Source organism: Salmo trutta, chromosome 6 (genome assembly GCF_901001165.1).
Source record: "Salmo trutta chromosome 6, fSalTru1.1, whole genome shotgun sequence".
Classification (NCBI taxonomy): Eukaryota; Metazoa; Chordata; class Actinopteri; order Salmoniformes; family Salmonidae; genus Salmo; species Salmo trutta.
In genome coordinates, this window is record NC_042962.1 from 20622795 (window position 1) to 20642708 (window position 19914).

The window sequence follows — 19914 nt, forward strand, 5'->3', positions numbered from 1 at the left end:
ATATCATGTCACCTACCCACTGCATAAGAAATGCAAAACTGAAATTTAAGTCGTCAACATAATTTAGTTTGAAGTGATTGGACTTTGTTTTACAATATGGTTTATTTAATCTATGGTGCTGAGGTGATTATTTTCATTCCATTTAAAAAATGTACAGGCAAGCTGTATTTTGCAACATTGTGTTTCTTAACTTCACTCAATAATGTCATACCAGCATCGTTTGTTATGTTTCCATTTTCAGTCTGCTCTCATAAAGTCCTCATAATAACATGTGCAAAACCTAAAGCTCCAGAGTTGTAGGCCTATCACTATTCTCAAGAGAATAAATTACTCAATATTATTTGCATCATATTTGTCAAATATTTGCAAAAGAGCATGTCACATTTTTCTTACCATGCAAAGAAAAATGAATGTGGTAGGCTTATGTTACCGAAGGTTGTCATCCAATTTGTTTAGGCTATGTATTCATAGGCTAATAGACACGAACTGATTATTGGACGCAAATAATAAAATGCATGTAATAATCAAACCACTTACTTTGACTATCGAATTTCCTAATGATGGTATCGAGGAAAGTATTCTGTGGTGCCACGTGACCCCTTCGGACTGGCATCTTTGCTGTACGCTGGAGTTGTTGGACTTTCTGTCGCCGATGCTGACCTCTACGTCGACGAGTCCCGACAAACGGACGACATTCACTGTGCCCTCGTCATAGAATAATAAACACTGTAATCCTCGACCTCCGTTTTTGTAACTTCATGAGATGGACCAAGTGGACAGTCCTCTAAGTGAAAAGTAGCGTTCTAGAAATGAGCCTCCACTTTATTTGCGCGCCAGGGGGATCGCTAGACAGTTTCCAGTTTCCAAGGAGAGGAGCCAGTGTTTGTTTACGTCCCTTGATCTGTCAAAAATGATATCCTCTCAGGTGAAAGGCAAGACGAGAGGTTACTTCTTGTCATTTGTCATTGCAGACTCTGGGGAGGGGGAGTCGGTCAGCCTGCCAAGGAACCTTGGTTTTGCCATAGTTGCGTCCTTTTTTCCCTCTCCTCCTGGCCTTATTCTTCACTGTTTCCGCGGCACCCGATGGAAGCAACAGAGAGAAACCAGTAGTCTAGTTGAAGAAAACGTAGGGTAACGTCCGTGCTAGTTCGTTGAGATGTGATCGCTCTGGAGGAGTGTGGTCTGTGCGCTCAACATTGATGATTTCTGCTTACCAGTGGTGGCGACTGCGCCTCTTTAACCCTTCGTCGTCGGCAAATAGAACTGTTGAAATATTGGCTGACAATACAAAGCACAACCTCGTCAGCCATTACATATAGTCATAATTTTGATAATTATGTGGTCAGTAATATAAATATCCTACATTAATTCAGCCCATCTAGCATAGAAGCAGCGCAGGCGAATTAACAAAGGGAAAGAGATGCGACTATTCTGAAGAACTGCCTGCTGGAACTACAGAGAGCTAACAGCATCTGGTTTAAAATAGGCTAAACCAAACAGCTGCCTCTGTTGTCAAACGGTTAGGTGTCTGTGACAGTCCACACAGGTGCAGCTGCATTTACATTCACAGGTGTAGGCTAGCCCACATGACATCACTGCGTGGGCTAAGATTTCAACCGAACTGGCACACACAACAGTCGTTATTCACTGTGAGGCTCTGAGTCTAATTCCACATGAAAGGTGAAATTTCAATCGAAAATCCAATGCGTTGACTCACCTCTAACAAAATGCGCTTTTTTTTGAGACTGTGCGCTTTGTTAATTTCATGGAAGGATGCTGGGGCTTCACCCTCAATTGTCTCATAATGAAGTGTCTTCAGACCAGCAGACACGTCACTGCCTATGTAAGAGCACTGGATGTGGGGTTCCCCTTTCGTCACAAGTGCGAGATAGACAAAGGGCGCTCCGCGTGCAGCATGCATGTTGTTGGTACTGTCTGATCCACTTTGATGTTATTTTACAGCATGACGCTCAATTCTCCCAACCGATACACAGTATCCTCTTAACTAAATACAACAACAAAAAACACACAATAACACATGCTGTCCTGATAGACTTTAATGTATTTTATTAAGGCGGTAATGTGAAGTGGAGGGGGGATCAATAGCGCTCCGCTGGGCGGCGAGCTTCCTCCCTCTCGTTCCAACTCCCTTATTTAGTCAGGATGAGAGAGAGGACACAGTCACGCGGTGGTCTCATGTAAGCGTCCCCCAGTGAGCTCTTCCAGCCTGCCTTCCGTTGTGAAACGCTCTCTCTCGCTCTCTCTCTTTCTCTCTGAGATTTCTTGTTTAAATTTTACACGCCAGTCATTTCACAGAGACATGCATAGGATATGTGCATATATTTACCAAATCTACTGGTATAGATGTCACATTCAGCAGCAAACATAACATTACATAATCTTTAAATATATATATATATATATTTTACAGAATAATACATTGAAACAGAAAATGTTTTCATAAAAACCACTAGTGATTTATTAGAAAAGTAGCAAAACACTATACAGTGTAAAGGATCTGAGAGTTTCAGAAGGCACTCTATGATTGTTGATACAGTGTAAAGGATTTGAGAGTTTCAGAAGGCACTCTATGATAGTTGATACAGTCATATAATGACTATGGACCACAGGAAATCAGGACACCTGGTCTGTCCACCCGTCTGTCTGTCTGTCCCTCTGCGTACACACACACACCAGGCCTATACACACACACTCAGCGTCTGGACAGATCTCCCCCTGTGTATGAAAAGAATGCAAACACACCCATGAAATAAGAGGTATTGAAGATAATTGCTTTGTAATAACAATGCCAAATTATCATATATCGTGCTTCTACATCTGCATTGCTTACTGTTTGGTGTTTTAGGCTGGGTTTCTGTGTAGCATTTTGTGACATCGGCTGATGTAAAAAGGGCTTTATAAATAAATACATTTGATTGATATCAAGAGTAACACAGATTGGCAGCTGTGATTTTCCTTAAATGTAGTCTTCATGCCTCCCGAGTGGCGCAGCGGTCTCACATGCTGACCACACCGCCCGAGTCGTGTGCGCGAGTGTTTTGCAAAATAAATGGACACATACATGTTATTCTATCATTGCACCCACACTGCACGCGCGCGTCAACGAGCGTCTGCGTAGCCAGGTGCTAAAATAGAACTTGGTTCTATTTGTGAAGCGTCACGCGCTGCAAGTCCCGCCTCTCCCATCTCCTCATTGGTTTTTAGGAGCATATACCCACATGAGTGATTGAAAGATGGACTGAGGTCCACACTCCAGTCCAGTTGGTGGTGGTAACACACCTTAAAGTGTGTTGTCAATCGCCATATAAAGTCCAAAGAAGAAGAAGAAGAAGCCTGAAGGAGGAGAGATTACAAGAAACAAACTCGGTTTACCATTTTATCTGTGGATTAATTGTTGGAGTAGATGACCTTGTGTATTTCAGGTAAAATAGCAACCCAATGTTTATATCCCAGGACAAATTAGCTAGCATCAGCAAGCTAGCTGGCTAAATTGCCATAAATGTTTAATGCTTTTTGATCTGTCCCCAAATCAATATAGTTGGTTCAGAGTTCGTTTTGATATTTCAACCTATGTGTCCTGATCGCGTCTGGTGTGGGTGGACAAAATAAACATGCGCGCGATGTAGTGTGGTCAGCATGATAGGGCTGCATCGCGGTGCTTGAGGCTTCACTACAGATCCGGGTTCGATCCTGGGTTGTGTCGCAGCCGGCCACAACAGGGAGACCCATGAGGCGACGCACAATTCGCCCAGCTTCGTCCAGGTTGGGGGAGGGTTTGGCCGGCCGGGATATCCTTGTCCTATCATGCTCTAGCGACTACTATGGCGGGCCTGGCGCATGCACGCTGACACAGTGTTTCCTCCAACACATTAGTGCGGCTGGCTTCCAGGTTCAGCGAGCAGTGTGTCAAGAAGCATTGTGGCTTGGCAGGGTCGGGTTTCGGAGGACGCATGGCTCTCGACCTTCGCCTCTCCCGAGTCCGTACGGGAGTTGCAGCGATGGAACAAGACTGTAACTACCAATTGGATATCATGAAATTGGGGAGAAAAAGGGGTAGGGTAAAATGTAGTCTTCACTGAGAATGTATTACATACATTATTTTATTACACATGTTAAACATGGAATTGACCAATAAAAAAATCTGTCAGCAGGCAATGCCATCCCAACTATATTATTGAAGAATCTGAGCACTGTAAATTGCCTCCCTGTGGTTCAGTTGGTAGAGCCAGCATGGTGTGTGCAACGCCAGGTTTGTGGGTTCGATTCCCACGGGGGGCCAGTACAAAACAATGCATGAAATTAAATTAAATGTATGAAATGTATGCATTCACTACTGTAAGTCGCTCTGGATAAGAGCGTCTGCTAAATGACTAAAATGTAAATCTAAATATCAAATTAGCTAACGCAATCAGACATGTTGATTATGGATGACTACAATATTTGGTTGTTCTAAGTAGGGTCCTGATTGAGTTATGCATGTTGGGAAACGTAAACATACGTTCAGCGGGGGGATGCAGCCATCATGGTGTTTAAAGTGCATTAACGGAGAATGACAAAGAGCGGAAGGGACAGTGGGACTGCAACTGGGTGTGAGTGACAGAGAGAGTGGCCGTGATGCTTGGCCGTGATGGACTGATAGACAGCATGACTAACAGCATGGGCGCTGGAGGAAGTGGGTGGGTGGGAGAGAGTGTGTGTGTGTGTGTGTGTGTGAGTGAGCGTGTGTTTGTTTGCACATGTATGTTCGTTTGTGTGTGCACATCAGCTTGTGTGTATGTGAGTGTCTGGTCATGTACTGTAGGCTATGCGTTTGCCTGTCGGTGTGGGGGAGGTTTAAAGAGGCTACTGATGAGGTGATAAGCAGGGGTCAATGTTTGCGTCAGAGTGTACTCTACCCACCTTGGCAGCTGGTGCACTCGCAGCTGTGTATGACAGGCAGGACGACGGGCTCACTCTCCCCACTGTCACACAGGAGGCTAAGGAAGCGCACGGGGCTCTCAGGGTCCAACCGGTAGCTGCAGCAGTCACACAGCGACTGGAGGTAAGGCTCCTAAGAGAGCGAAGGAGGGAAGAAGGAGGAGAAAGGGAGGGACAGAGAGGTAGAGGAAGGAAGGAAGGGTGCGCGCGCGTGAGAGAGGTGCGAGTTCGAGTCTGAAACTGACACCAATCCCCAGCTATTTTAGCTACCATGGTAACGGAAGGTAGTGAAACATTTAGCTGAGATCATGTTTGTTTTTGCTTGCTCACATTTTCACAGTGATGCCATTACATTATTTTTCTACCACGGGAGTTTAAGAGGAAAACAAAAATCACTTGGGTGATTGGTCTAGGATCTCTCTGTTCTGGATGAAGTGCCAATACCTCTACATTCAACTGGTGAAAAAAGCACACAAATGGGGCCTATTGCAACATTACAGAAAATTCCCATAGAAATGTATTGTATAGAATAGACATGGTTCTTTCTCTGTCTTACAGGATAGGGAATCAGGTCCACTCTACATATTACATTTCTGTCTGCAACACTGCATCCCAGCCCAGCGCATAAGAGTGGGTGAAAGCCAGCAGCATCAGCAAACCTCCAGAATGACGTCAATTTTGGACAAACAGCGCCCTCTACAGTAGCTGACTTCCACGTTGTCAAGACGACAGTCTCCCTTAGTGATGTTCCTGACCTCCGTGTAACGGCGACACTCCGCCACGGGCTCCCCTGGTAAGATGAGAGGAGGAAATAGGACAGGGCAGAGAGATAAAGGGAGAGAGGGAGATTAAGAGGAAGAGGATAATGATGGGGGGCAGCATGGGGAGTTGAGAAAATAAAAGAGGGTTTTGTGTTGAGTTAATGAATGAGAGAGCGAGCTCTAGAGAGAGAGAGAGAGAGCTCCAAAGGCACATTGACTTTCAATGCCCCCTCACCAACTGTGCCATTATACAACATTGAAAGAGATAAATGCTGTCTTATTGTACATGCCTTGTGGACAATTTAGGACCTAAAGCACTTTGTTTCACATAAAATATTTTTATAAATACAGGAAGAGAACGACTAAGCATTGTTTATGTTGAACTCTTACCAGGGAACTCCTTCCTGCAAACTGGGCAGCAGCTGCCTGGTTCCTCCACTTTCACTTCCCTCTGATATAAGAGGAAAGGAGGAGAGGAGAGGAGAGGGGAGAAGAGAATGGATGGGAGGAGAGGGGAGGAGAAGAGAATGGATGGGAGGAGAGGGGAGGCCGAGAGGGGATGGGAGAAGAGGAGAGGGAGGATCAGGTCAAGGGCAGACAAGAGGGTAGGAAAAGGAGAAAAGACTTGTCACTATCTTAGCTTAGTAATTGAGTCCCCATCATGTCTCGCTCTGAGAATAGAATAAAGCTGTTCCAGGAATAAATCATCATCTTCCAGGAGAGGTCTGCTGACAGGAGCAAGTGCATCACCACGCCCCTCCACAATGCACTGCTCCAGGCCTGCCCCGGCCCCAGGGAGGCTGAAGTTGAGCTCAGCCACTTAAAGAGGAGGTAAGTGGGAGCCTTGGTTATTTAAAGTGGAGGTAAGTGTGATCCTCAGTTATTTAAAGGGGATGTAAGTTTGATCCTCAGTTATTTAAAGGAGAGGTAAGTGTGATCCCCAGTTATTAAAGGAAAACTCCACCCAAAATCTTTTGGTATTTGTTTCATTAGTCCATTGATATAGTCCCAACATGTTTTACATTTCAGCGAGTATTGAAGATATATAACTTTCAAAATACAGAAATACAGCTGGTATGATGCATTTTGCATCATATGATGCAAAATGCTTCATACCAGTTGTATTTCTGTATTTTGAAAGTTATATACAGTATCTTGAAAACTTGATCACTGACATGAAAAACATTTGGGGACTACAGTATATCAACAATGGACTAATGAAACCAATACCAAAAGATAGCTTTTGGGTGGAGTTTTCTTGTAAAGGGTCGATACAGGTCCAATAGATGCACCCATCTTGTTTAATTTTCCTTCCCAAGCTCACATCACAACTTTGCCGGTGTCGTAAAGGAGGCAAACTGACTATATCACTATTATTGCCCTTTGTGCTTTTGTGAATTGTTTGTTAGTATTGTTTCGTCTTTTATTGTTTGAATTTGTTGTTCATGGATGTTATGTGCCTTGTCTGCCACCAGGTAGCATGTTATGTTTTGTCTTGCACAAAAAAAGCAGAACAACCAACAAAATTATGAAAATGAAGGGAAGGTAAGTGTTATTTTTGTAGCTACTTAAAAAAGGGAGGGGCAAAATGGAGGGTGAAACCAGTTATTTCAAGGAGAGATATCTATTGATAGCCAACTAGCGATAGCCTCTTAATCTGGAGGTGAGGGAGAACCCAGTTATTTAATGGGCGTGAGAACAGTCAACTGAGAATGGGAAAAATACTGACTACTTTGTTTAAGTACTTTCATATCGATTTAGCTCTGGGCTGTAACTCACACAACCCCCCAAACTTTTTGCCGTTTTCTGGGAATTTCTCCAGCAGTAAGAATAACTGAGATGTCTGTGAAAGTGCTGTTTCTTATCTCTCACCTCTTCACACTGCAGCAGTGGGCATCCTGATTGGCACCGCTTCTGCCCGTTCACACAGCGGCACACCAAGCAGCCCTCCTCCCATTCAGAGCTTGCCTGTGAGACGCACGCACGCACACACACACACACACACACACACACACACACACACACACACACACACACACACACACACACACACACGCACACACACACACGCACACACACACACGCACACACACACGCACACACACACACCGACAATAAATATATTGCATTTTCAGTGGCTATTACAGTGCTATTGCCACTAATGATTGAGGTGGCTGATTATAACCCAGGCCTACTGTACTGTAGCAGAGAAACCCGAGGTCTATTATGCATCCCAAATGGCACCCTATTCTCTATATAGTGCACTACTTTATACCAGAGCCATATGGGGTACTGCACTACATAGGGAATAGCGTGCCATTTGAGACACACTCCAAGAGAGCTTATGGGACTATAAGGACAAGAGAAGACACTTCTAGAGTTCTACAAGATCTTCATGGACATTATTCACGACAACTAAAGAGACAGAGGAGAAACCGACCCCCTGTCATCACATGATTAATCCTTCCTATAATATATTCTCATTAAATATTCCTATTATGCGTCTTTAAAGAGGTGGTGCAGTTAATTTCTGTAGCACTATAATAGCTTTCAACAGTTCCCTGCGTTATTGATAGTGGGCCATTGTACTTTAATGTGGCCCAGGGGGCATGTCCATCATCGTTACTCATCCCTCCTTTGTGTGTGAAAACCACACACACACACACACACACACACACACACACACACACACACACACACACACACACACACACACACACACACACACACACACACACACACACACACACACACGCACACACACGCACACGCACCCAAACACACGCACCCAAACACACACACTCAAACAATCCATCATCGTTACTTAGCCCTCCTTTATGTATGAACACACAAAGGCATTGAATGGAGTGCAGGTAAACAGACATGGAATGGAAGGATGGGAGTGAGAGTCCAATGGAGGAAAGACAATGAGGTACAATCTGCAGTGCAGGAGGGATAGGAGTTTATGTAGGGCCCTTTAGTTGTGTGTGTCTGGTGTGCCTGTCTGGTGTGTGTGTTTCTGGTGTGTGTGTGTGTCTGTTTATGTGCATAGGTGCATACAATTGTACTCTTTGATGTAACTTTGTGGGTGTATGTAAGTGTACATAGACATACTAGTTTGTTTGTTTGTCTGTGTGTGTACCTCTCTCAGCATCCCCTGGTCCTCACACGGGCAGAGTGCGGGGATCACACACAGGCCCTCTGCGTTTCGGTAGAGCCCCTCCTTACACACACACCCCTCGGTGGCGCTGCAGTTGAGTGGCGAGGTCAGGTAGATCTCTACACAGCTCCTCTCACACACAGACAGAGCCTCCGATACACTCTTCCTCCATCTCTCTCCATAAGGACATGCTACAGTGGGAGGGGCAGGGGGAAGTAGTGAGAGTTGTAGGAAGAACAAGAAATAGGAGCGGGGGAGACAGTGACATTGTTTAATTATAGCTCCAACTCAGCTGATTCAACAAATCAACTTAACATCAAGTGGTGTTTGTGCTGCATTAGAACAAATACATGTAACTGCCAAAATAAAGAAAACACTCCAGTAAATGAGGGATACAATGTACAGTATATTGAAAGCAGGGGCTTCCACACAGGTGTGGTTCCTGAGTTAATAAATTAACATCCCATCATGCTTAGGGTCATGTATAAAAATGCCCCGTTGCCCATTATTCTGGCTACCATGGCTAGAAGAAGAGATCTTAGTGACTTTGAAAGAAGTGTCTGAAAGGAGAATAGGGGGTTTAAAGGGTGTGTGTTTGTGTGTGTCTCAGTCACTAGATCTCAACCCAATTGAACACTTATGGGAAAGTTCCAGACACTTGCAGAATCTATGCCAATGCTCATTGAAGCTGTTCTGGCGGCTTGTGGTTGCCCAACCCTCTATTAAGAGACTTTATGTTGAGGTTTCCTTTATTTTGGCAGTTACCTTTATGTGCAACAAATAGGGGTCCCAGAGGACTGGGATGGAAAACACTGCCCTAGAATGAAATGCAGCCCCAGTCCTTCACTTAGGGCCTACATACTAGACCTCAGACACTCACCACAATCAGGGGCCCTGCATAGTGCCGTACGCTGGTCCGGGCCCTCACACTCTGCCCCCTCGTATTGCTGAGGCTGGAAGACGGTCCGTCTGGAGCTCCGCTGGCCAGAACCACAGCTCACTGAGCACTGACTCCACTCTGACCAACTACCCCACTCACAGTCCACTGGAGACATGCATGGAGGAAGAGAAGGATGTGAAGGAGTGATGGAGGCAGAGAGAGGCATAGAGGAAGAGAAAGTGTGTGAGAAAGAAAGCAAGAGGAGGGAGAGATATGTTTGGTCTGACACATACACTCCATTATAAAAGAGGGTCATTTCACAGAGGGATTCAGGCACTGAAATCCTTTGGTGATAGTCAGTAGTTGATAGTCTAGAAGAGGTGTCACGTCCTGACCAGTAAAGGGGTTATTTGTTATTGTAGTTTGGTCAGGACGTGGCAGGGGGTGTTTGTTTTATGTGGCTCGCGGCTTGTTGGGATATATGTTTATTTAGAGGGGTGTTTGTTTAGAGTGTTCCGGGGTTTTGGTTAATGTTCTATGTTAGTATATTTCTATGTTCTAGTCTAGTCTTTCTATTTCTATGTTTAGTTGATGGGGTTGACCTTCAATTGGAAGCAGCTGCTCTTCATTGCTTCTAATTGAAGGTCTTATTTAAGAGGGGTGTTTTTGTCATGGGATTTGTGGGTAGTTGTCTCCTTGTTTAGTGTCTGAGCACAGCACAGCACAGCACAGCACAGCACAGCACAGCACAGCACAGCACAGCACAGCACAGCACAGCACAGCACAGCACATGACATGACATGACTGTTAGTGTCGTTCGTTGTGTTTGTATACGCGTTTTGTTTGTTTTTCCTTCTTTTAACCAATTAAAGAAGATGAGTATACACGTTCCCGCTGCACCTTGGTCAAATCATTATGACACCCGTTACAAGAGGACATATCATTTCATTTGATAGTTTTGTTACAGTGGGAAACTACAATGTTATCATATGGCACTTGCTGGCAGAAAAGATTTCTAGTTTCCTACACGCACTGGCTTCTGTATCAGGTCAACACTGTACACGGCTACTAAAACATGGTCGAAGATCTATACTCACCATTGCATGGGTCCTCGGTACAATTGAATACTCCTCCTTGACAAACACTTAGGAAGAGAGGGAGAAAGGGATTGATGAATACCTGACACATTAGGATCCAAAGATGAGAAACTCAAAAAGGCAGTTAATAATCAAACAATCATGCCTCTCAGTCCCTCAGTCTATTAGCTGTGTATCAAAACCCTGGGCTGAAAGATGAAATGACTTACCTCACGTCTGAATCTGACAGTCTCTCCATTACATAGTCTCATGTGACAGACATAAATACTGTACATAAATGTAGCTGGCCAGCACGCACGCAAGATCTGGTTTTGGGTGCCGAGACGATCAGTTACAGTCCAAAGATATGTAATACTGTACAGTACTTCAGGTCTAGGTACTGTACAGTTGAAGTCGGAAGTTTACATACACTAAGGTTGGAGTCATTAAAACTCGTTTTTCAACCACTCCACAAATGTCTTGTCAACAAACTATAGTTTTGGCAAGTTGGTTAGGACATCTACTTTGTGCATGACACAAGTAATTTTTCCAACAATTGTTTACAGACAGATTATTTCACTTATAATTCACTGTATCACAATTCCAGTGGGTCAGAAGTTTACATACACTAGGTTGACTGTGCCTTTAAAGAGCTTGGAAAATTCCAGAAAATGATGTCATGGTTTTAGAAGCTTCTGATAGGCTAATTCACAACATTTCAGTCAATTGGAGGTGTACATGTGGATGTATTTCAAGGCCTTCAAACTCAGTGCCTCTTTGCTTGACATGGGAAAATCAAAAGAAATCAGCCAAGACCTCAGAAAAAATGTGTAGACCTCCACAAGTCTGGTTCATCCTTGGGAGCAATTTCCAAACACCTGAAGGTAGCACGTTCATCTGTATAAACAATAGTACGCAAGTATAAACACCATGGGACAATGTAGCCATCATACCGCTCAGGAAGGAGACACGTTCTATCTCCTAGAGTTGAATGTACTGCGAAAAGTGCAAATCAATCCCAGAACAACAGCAAAGGACCTTGTGAAGATGCTGGAGGAAACAGGTACAAAAGTATCTATATTCACAGTAAAACGAGTCCTATATCGACATAACCTGAAAGGCCGCTCAGCAAGGAAGAAGCCACTGCTCCAAAAGCACCATAAAAAAGCCAGACTACGGTTTGCAACTGCACATGGGGACAAAGATTGTACTTTTTGGAGAAATGTCCTCATGGTCTGATGAAACAAAAATAGAACTGTTTGGCCATAATGACCATCGTTATGTTCGGAGGAAAAAGGGGGAGGCGTGCAAGCACGGGGGTGGCAGCATCATGTTTTGGGGGTACTTTGCTGCAGGAGGGACTGGTGCACTTCACAAAATAGATGGCATCATGAGGAAGAAAATTATGTGGATATATTGAAGCAACATCTCAAGACATCAGTCAGGAAGTTAAAGCTTGGTCGCAAATGGGTCTTCCAAATGGACAATGACCCCAAGCATACCTCCAAAGTTGTGGCAAAATGGCTTAAGGACAACACAGTCAAGGTATTGGAGTGGCCATCACAAAGCCCTGACCTCAATTCTATCGAAAATGTGTGGGCAGAACTGAAAAAGCGTGTGCGTGCAAGGAGGCCTACAAACCTGACTCAGTTCCAGCAGCTCTGTCAGGAGGAATGGGCCAAAATTCACCTAACTTATTGTGGGAAGCTTGTGGAAGGCTTCCCGAAACATTTGATCCAAGTTAAACAACTTAAAGGCAATGCTACCAAATACTAATTGAGTGTATGTACACTTCTGACCCACTGGGAATGTGACGAAAGAAATAAAAACTGAAATAAATAATTCTCTCTACTATTATTCTGACATTTCACATTCTTAAAATAAAGTGGTGATCTTAACTGACCTAAGACAGGGATTTTTACTAGGATTAAATGTGAAATGAAAAACTGAGTTTAAATGTATTTGGTTAAGATGTATGTAAACTTCTGACTTCAACTTTATATCTGTCAATCAACCGCTATGACTTCTTAACACATGTAATAGGCTAGCTACATATCCCCAATCAAATCTACCAATCATGGAATTGGATTGCATATCTTTACAACCGTTTTGAAGATATACTACAAGCTTTAGTAAGTAACTGTGTAAAAATGGCTACTGATGGATGTGTTGACTACCATGTGTTGCACTGGTGTTGTAAGACCGTCCCAGAGGCCACCTCTCCTTCGGGGTCATCCAAGGTCATGTTCAGGGTCCCCGGGAGGGAGTGAGGAGAACAGGGACACGCATCATGAGGGACACATGATCCTTTGTACAGCACCTGCTCAAGGAAGACGATCAGGTGACACATATATGACGCGTGGTGGTTAGATTAGATTAGTGTCCTTTACAGTCATCTTTTGACCTGGTAACTACATAACATCTTTTCTCATTGTATTGAAATGTGCGTTAACTCAGTAATAGCGTACTGACCATGCCTGGGGGACAGGTGCATCCAGGGATGCAGGGTCCAGATACACACTGGTTCTCTGGCCAGAGGTCCTCACAGCTGTAGGGGCAGGAGCCAGCACACTGGCTGAACACCTGGCTGGATGGACACTCTGCACAGGGACACATATTTCATGTCAATACATAGGACCAGTACGCTTCAGTACAAGTGTGCTTTAATATGTCAATAGCAAGTTATTAAGTGTACCAGGTATGTATGATGATATGTCTCTACTTTCCACCTGTATAGTTTGAAAATAAAAGCATGCTCAACTTCAAGTTTATGTGTTACCTGGTGTCGTGTGTTTCACCTGGTGTCTTGTGTGTTACCTGGTGTCGTGTGTTTCACCTGGTGTCTTGTGTGTTACCTAGTACCGTGTGTTTTACCTGGTGCCGTGTGTGTTACCTGGTGCTGTGTGTTTTACCTGGTGTCGTGTGTGTTACCTGGTGCCGTGTGTTTTACATGGTGTCGTGTGTGTTACCTGGTGCCGTGTGTGTTACCTGGTGTCGTGTGTGTTACCTGGTGCAGTGTGTTTTACCTGGTGCAGTGTGTGTTACCTGGGGCAGTGTGTGTTACCTGGTGCCGTGTGTGTTACCTGGTGCAGTGTGTGTTACCTGGTGCCGTGTGTTTTACCTGGTGCCGTGTGTTTTACCTGGTGCCGTGTGTTTTACCTGGTGCCGTGTGTGTTACCTGGTGCCGTGTGTTTTACCTGGTGCAGTGTGTGTTACCTGGTGCAGTGTGTTTTACCTGGTGCCGTGTGTGTTACCTGGTGCCGTGTGTTTTACCTGGTGCAGTGTGTGTTACCTGGTGCCGTGTGTGTTACCTGGTGCCGTGTGTTTTACCTGGTGCCGTGTGTGTTACCTGGTGCAGTGTGTGTTACCTGGTGCCGTGTGTGTTACCTGGTGCCGTGTGTTTTACCTGGTGCCGTGTGTTTTACCTGGTGCAGTGTGTGTTACCTGGTGCCGTGTGTTTTACCTGGTGCCGTGTGTTTTACCTGGTGCAGTGTGTTTTACCTGGTGCAGTGTGTGTTACCTGGTGCCGTGTGTGTTACCTGGTGTCGTGTGTGTTACCTGGTGCCGTGTGTTTTACCTGGTGCAGTGTGTTTTACCTGGTGCAGTGTGTGTTACCTGGTGCCGTGTGTTTTACCTGGTGCCGTGTGTTTTACCTGGTGCCGTGTGTTTTACCTGGTGCCGTGTGTTTTACCTGGTGCAGTGTGTTTTACCTGGTGCCGTGTGTGTTACCTGGTGTCGTGTGTGTTACCTGGTGCCGTGTGTTTTACCTGGTGCAGTGTGTGTTACCTGGTGCAGTGTGTGTTACCTGGTGCCGTGTGTTTTACCTGGTGCCGTGTGTTTTACCTGGTGCAGTGTGTGTTACCTGGTGCCGTGTGTGTTACCTGGTGCCGTGTGTGTTACCTGGTGCCGTGTGTTTTACCTGGTGCAGTGTGTGTTACCTGGTGCAGTGTGTGTTACCTGGTGTCGTGTGTTTTACCTGGTGCCGTGTGTGTTACCTGGTGCCGTGTGTTTTACCTGGTGCAGTGTGTTTTACCTGGTGCCGTGTGTTTTACCTGGTGCCGTGTGTGTTACCTGGTGCAGTGTGTTTTACCTGGTGCAGTGTGTTTTACCTGGTGCCGTGTGTGTTACCTGGTGCCGTGTGTTTTACCTGGTGCAGTGTGTTTTACCTGGTGCCGTGTGTTTTACCTGGTGCCGTGTGTGTTACCTGGTGCCGTGTGTGTTACCTGGTGCCGTGTGTGTTACCTGGTGCCGTGTGTGTTACCTGGTGCCGTGTGTTTTACCTGGTGCCGTGTGTTTTACCTGGTGCCGTGTGTTTTACCTGGTGCCGTGTGTGTTACCTGGTGCCGTGTGTGTTACCTGGTGTTGTGTGTGTTACCTGGTGCAGTGTGTGTTACCTGGTAGACAGCTGTTGGTTTTACAGGCAGTATGTTGTTCTAAGGGAGTAGGACACTCCTGTCCCCCGGGCTGGGGCTCCTGTAAGACGGTCTTGATACGCACTGACACCCCTCCACCACACGAGGTGCTGCACTCACTCCAAGACGACCACTCACTCAACACACACCCAGCTGGGGGGGAGAGAGAGAGAGAGAGATCATTTATTCAACTAACAAACAGGTAAACTCCAACTTGTTTAAATGTTGACCATCTTCAGGTCATCTGTGTGGGACCAGCCATATTATTTGGTATCATGTGTTGTATGTCACTGACCTGGACAAGGGGGCAGCACACATGTTTCAGTGTGGACCGTCTCAGCACAGGGTGGCCCCCCTTCTGTGTCCTTGCAGGGACGTATCCTCATCCTCTGTCCCGTCCCACAGGACTCGGAGCAGGCGCTCCACTGTCCCCAGGGGCCGTAGACGGGACACAGCAGGTCGGTGCACACCAGGGTCCCATTCTCACACACACTGGAGCACACAGGGACAGAGTAGAGAGGGATAGATTGTTAATTAACCTGTAAAAGTCTAAGCCTTTTGGGGGGGTTCTACTAAGCTAACATATGGAACTGTTTTAACATGTTCACACCATGGATCATTAACCTATTTGATTTTGAAGTGTCCATAAATGAGATATAAGAAAGCTCAGGAAATATTTTAGTCTTTTGGACACAGATTTCACCCCTTTTGTTTTGTTGGCACAAAACTACCTCCAAACTTCCATATATTTTTTGAACTGGTACCGAGTTACCTTCCGACGTGTCCCGTGACCCTTGGGGGGGTCGTAGAGCAAAACAGAGAACAGATGTGTGTTTGTGAGAGTCTCATCTTTCCACAGAGTGGTCATATTAGGCCAAACCGTTCGGACGCTAGAGACGTTTTCGTGAGAAGAACAATTATCAGGATGTCTCATGGTCTGACAAACATGATGTAGCTCGGCCACTTTCCACCACAGATGCGGAAGGCTAACACAGACGGATGCGGTGGATTGAGACGCAGCCCATGCAACAAAAAAAACTAGATATCTCTAGCTTAAAATGACAGATTTTGATATTTAGATTGATGCACCTGTGTGTCAATAGACCATTTTTTATACATTTTTATTTTACTAGGCAATACAGCTAAGAACAAAATCTTATTTTCAACGACTGCCTAGGAACAGTGGGTTACCTGCCTTGTTCAGGTGCAGAATGACTTTTTCAGGTGCAGAACGATTTTTACCTTGTCAGCTCGGTAATTCGATCTTGCAACCTCTCGGTTACTAGTCCAACGCTCTAACCACTAGGCTACCTGTCGCCCCACTATTAAGGTAAACTAAAACAATAGGTGTTGTCTCTGTGAGGAGATGCCTCCACGAAATAGGCCATACAAGATGCAACAGGTCCCTTTACCTACAGTTCTTCATCAGTCAGGTCAGATAATCATATTCTGATTATGACTGTGGTGAAATCTGGCACTAAACCGTACTCACACAGTAATTTGTATGCAATAACTTGTATGTGATAGTAATGATAGATGGCCGAATTCAAACTTGAGATCCGCATGTGTAACTCACACATACAACTTCCATTGATGTCAGTGTGAGATATGTACAAAAAAAGTTACACACAAGTTAAGATTTGGCCTATAATAATGATATTTCTAGTGTTGATCATTTTGAGGCCGTGTGGATATGAGGCTTCTACAGGTTCCTAACCAGTTTCCTAACCAGATGTTGCAGTCCAGATCCTCCAGGTTCCTAACCAGGTTTCTCACCAGGTGTTGCAGTCCAGTGTGACGTTCTCAGCAGGGCTGATCTCCAGGGTGCCGTTGCCCATGGGAACCCCACAGCGACACTCCGACACCTCAACACAGTCCCCGTCCTGCAGCAGCCAGCCCTCTGGGCACCGACACCCTGCGAGAGAGACAGAGAGAGAGAGAGAGAGAGAGAGAGAGAGAGAGAGAGAGAGAGAGAGAGAGAGAGAGAGAATAGCCATGGACAAATGAGAGAAAAAAAGAGATTGGCAACAGAGAGGGAGAGAAAGAGAGCGTGCGAGAGAGAGAAAGAGAGCGTGAGAGAGAGCGAGAGAGCGAGAGAGAGACAGAGAGAGAGAGAGAAAAAGAGAGCGCGAGAGAGAGAGTACAACCGGGAAAATTAAAAGGCAGAAAGAAAGAGGGGGGACAAAAGGTTGGGATGGATATCCTCTTCTTGTTAGGGTAGCACACTGAAAGTCACAAAGTATGCCAGTATGTCACACTGCTATAAGGGGCACAGTGACATGAGGTCATAGGTCCAGTACCTGGGTGACAGACTCCCTGCAGACACTGCACATGCTTCCAGAGGTCAGTGCAGCTCCGGGGACACTGATTGGCACAAGACGCCTGGTAGACCCGCCCCCTGTCCTCACAGCGCTCGCCTAGATCACACAAGAAAGGAGTCAATCAATACTGTCTCCTTGGAGACCACATTGTAAGAAGTTTTAGGCACATACAGTATATAAACATTGTTAACCAGTTAAAATGTCCAGTAAAGGGTTAAAGGGTACCTGGACAGAGGCCAGTGTTGCAGCTCTTGGTCTGGGTCTGCTGTTTTTGACACTGGGGTCCTGGAGGGGAGGCCTGGGGCTGTCTGTGGCGCTGTCTGACCCCACCGCTGCACGGCTCCTGACACACACTCCACACACTCCACACACTCCACTGGCACAGGTCTGGGCAGGAAATGACATCAGCATGAACATCGTAATCAGCATCATTGTCTTCATCGTCATCATCATCATACTGCAGAGCGTCAAGAGTCATGCCAGTTGTTTAGCACTGACTGAGTGTAGCGTATTCTTAGTGTGCAGTACCACCCACCTCTGCATGCATTGGGGTCTGGGCAGAGCCTCTCCTCCTCCAGCTCCCCGGTACACTGTGCCCCCTCTTCCTCCCCTGAGACTGGCTGGCCTGAGTCCAGGTCCAGACATGCTCGGTAGCGCCGCTGGACAGACACCAAGGCTGCAGCGCCACCCTGGGGAGAGGAGGAGGACTGCATGGAGGAGGCGGGCACACACGGAGAGCAGGGGGTCCACTCTGACCACTCACTGAGAATGACTGAAGGAGGGAGGGAGGGTAGGAAAGAGAGGGGGGGGTTAGAGGGGTACACAAATAGAGAAGGATGGGAGGGGAAGAGTAAGGTAGAGAGATGTAGGAGAGGGATGAAGCTTAGTGTTGGTCTAAAGTCAATTTATGTCAAACTCAAACTGTTCTAAGATCCATAAAAAGTACTATCTCTAAACCCAGGAAATTAATGTACTACAGCAGCGTTCCCCAACTGGCGGCTCACGGCCCGAATTTGGCCAGTAAGGGGTTTTAATTGGCCCCCCAAGTTTTCTGAGCTAAAAATGTAAATGATTTAAGTGATTATAATTTTGGAAATTGGTTCTGAAGCATAATAGAGAGACGTGACTGTATACAAATATAAGCAAGGCTCAAAATTGTTATGCTTTAGTCAAATGTTTTATCTGTTTGGGCTTCTTGTGGTCAATTTGCAGTCTACAAATTATTTGTCATTATGATCTGGTCCCACGACCATCCACCCAGGAAAAAAATCACAATCTAGTTGATGATCCCTGGACAACAATATGTCTTACCTTCACACTCTCGCATGTCACACTGCAACGTCCCATTATGACAGAGGCTGGGAGGGAATCAGACAATACAAAGAGAGTCATAATACATTTACCTCTAAAACCATCTAATTGTGCTATGCAGACTATTTAACTATATATAGATTATATCTTAATATTCTGTGTATGGGTCTATCTACGGTGGCCCCAGGGGGAAAATGTAACTTTAAAAATACACATCTATTTAATGGTCTATCTTAGTGTTCCTCTCTCTTGGCCTTTGCTTCCTTGTTATTATCTGTGTCTATTCTGATACTATGGGTACCATATTGAAACTTTGTATAGATTGTCCTTCACTTGTTAAAAGAGTTAAGTCACTTACCAGGTGCTGCAGTCTATAGTGACCATGGTCCCCTGTGGCACAATCACAGATACAGGTCTTCCTGAGGCCTGATGTTGGAGGTGCACACAGCCACACTGCTCTGGGGGCACACAGGTCCCATTCTGCTGCAGCAAGCCCTGAGGGCAGTAGCAGCCAGGGGTACACTCCTGCATCCCCGCACACAGTGCCTTCTGTCCCTGCAGTGCACACTGCTTCTCGCAGGGGGAGCCACACTCAGAGTACTGGAACGGTTTCTCACAAGAGTCTGAAAGAGAGAAGATCTCATGTCACACACACACACACACACACACACACACACACACACACACACACACACACACACACACACACACACACACACACACACACACACACACGCACGCACGCGTCCTCAGAGCATGCGCAGACCAGCTGGCTGGTGTGTTTACGGATATATTCGATCTCTCCCTATCCCAGTCTGCTGTCCCCACATGCTTCAAGATGGCCACCATTGTTCCTGTACCCAAGAAGGCAAAGATAACTGAACTAAATGACTACCGCCCCATAGCACTCACTTCTGTCATCATGAAGTGCTTTGAGAGACTAGTCAAGGATTATATCACCTCCACCTTACCTGCCACCCTAGACCTACTTCAGTTTGCATACTGCCCCAACAGGTTCACAGACGATGCAATCGCCATCACACTGCACACTGCCC

At 45.7% G+C, this 19914-nt stretch overlaps 2 protein-coding genes across 2 annotated transcripts in view; both read right to left on the reverse strand.

Annotated features, from left to right (window-relative positions):
* kcnh2b (potassium voltage-gated channel, subfamily H (eag-related), member 2b) overlaps nt 1-1186 on the reverse strand; it is a 283242-nt gene extending 282056 nt beyond the window's left edge. The window contains exon 1 of the mRNA XM_029755692.1: nt 538-1186. Within this exon, the coding sequence (XP_029611552.1) occupies nt 538-613 (76 nt within the window). The 5' untranslated portion in view covers nt 614-1186. The remainder of the gene's footprint in view (nt 1-537) is intronic.
* An 858-nt stretch (nt 1187-2044) lies between these two features.
* Nucleotides 2045-19914, reverse strand: part of sspo (SCO-spondin) — an 82367-nt gene continuing 64497 nt past the window's right edge. Inside the window, exons 94-111 of the mRNA XM_029755695.1 lie at nt 19218-19482; nt 18860-18906; nt 18084-18320; nt 17774-17935; nt 17528-17644; nt 17004-17142; nt 15523-15719; nt 15210-15380; nt 13288-13415; nt 12993-13135; nt 10837-10883; nt 9740-9904; nt 8842-9050; nt 7572-7667; nt 6090-6150; nt 5598-5728; nt 4921-5071; nt 2045-2736 (exon numbers count right to left, since the gene is read on the reverse strand). Coding sequence (XP_029611555.1) covers nt 2714-2736; nt 4921-5071; nt 5598-5728; nt 6090-6150; nt 7572-7667; nt 8842-9050; nt 9740-9904; nt 10837-10883; nt 12993-13135; nt 13288-13415; nt 15210-15380; nt 15523-15719; nt 17004-17142; nt 17528-17644; nt 17774-17935; nt 18084-18320; nt 18860-18906; nt 19218-19482 — 2489 coding nt within the window. The 3' untranslated portion in view covers nt 2045-2713. The remainder of the gene's footprint in view (nt 2737-4920; nt 5072-5597; nt 5729-6089; nt 6151-7571; nt 7668-8841; nt 9051-9739; nt 9905-10836; nt 10884-12992; nt 13136-13287; nt 13416-15209; nt 15381-15522; nt 15720-17003; nt 17143-17527; nt 17645-17773; nt 17936-18083; nt 18321-18859; nt 18907-19217; nt 19483-19914) is intronic.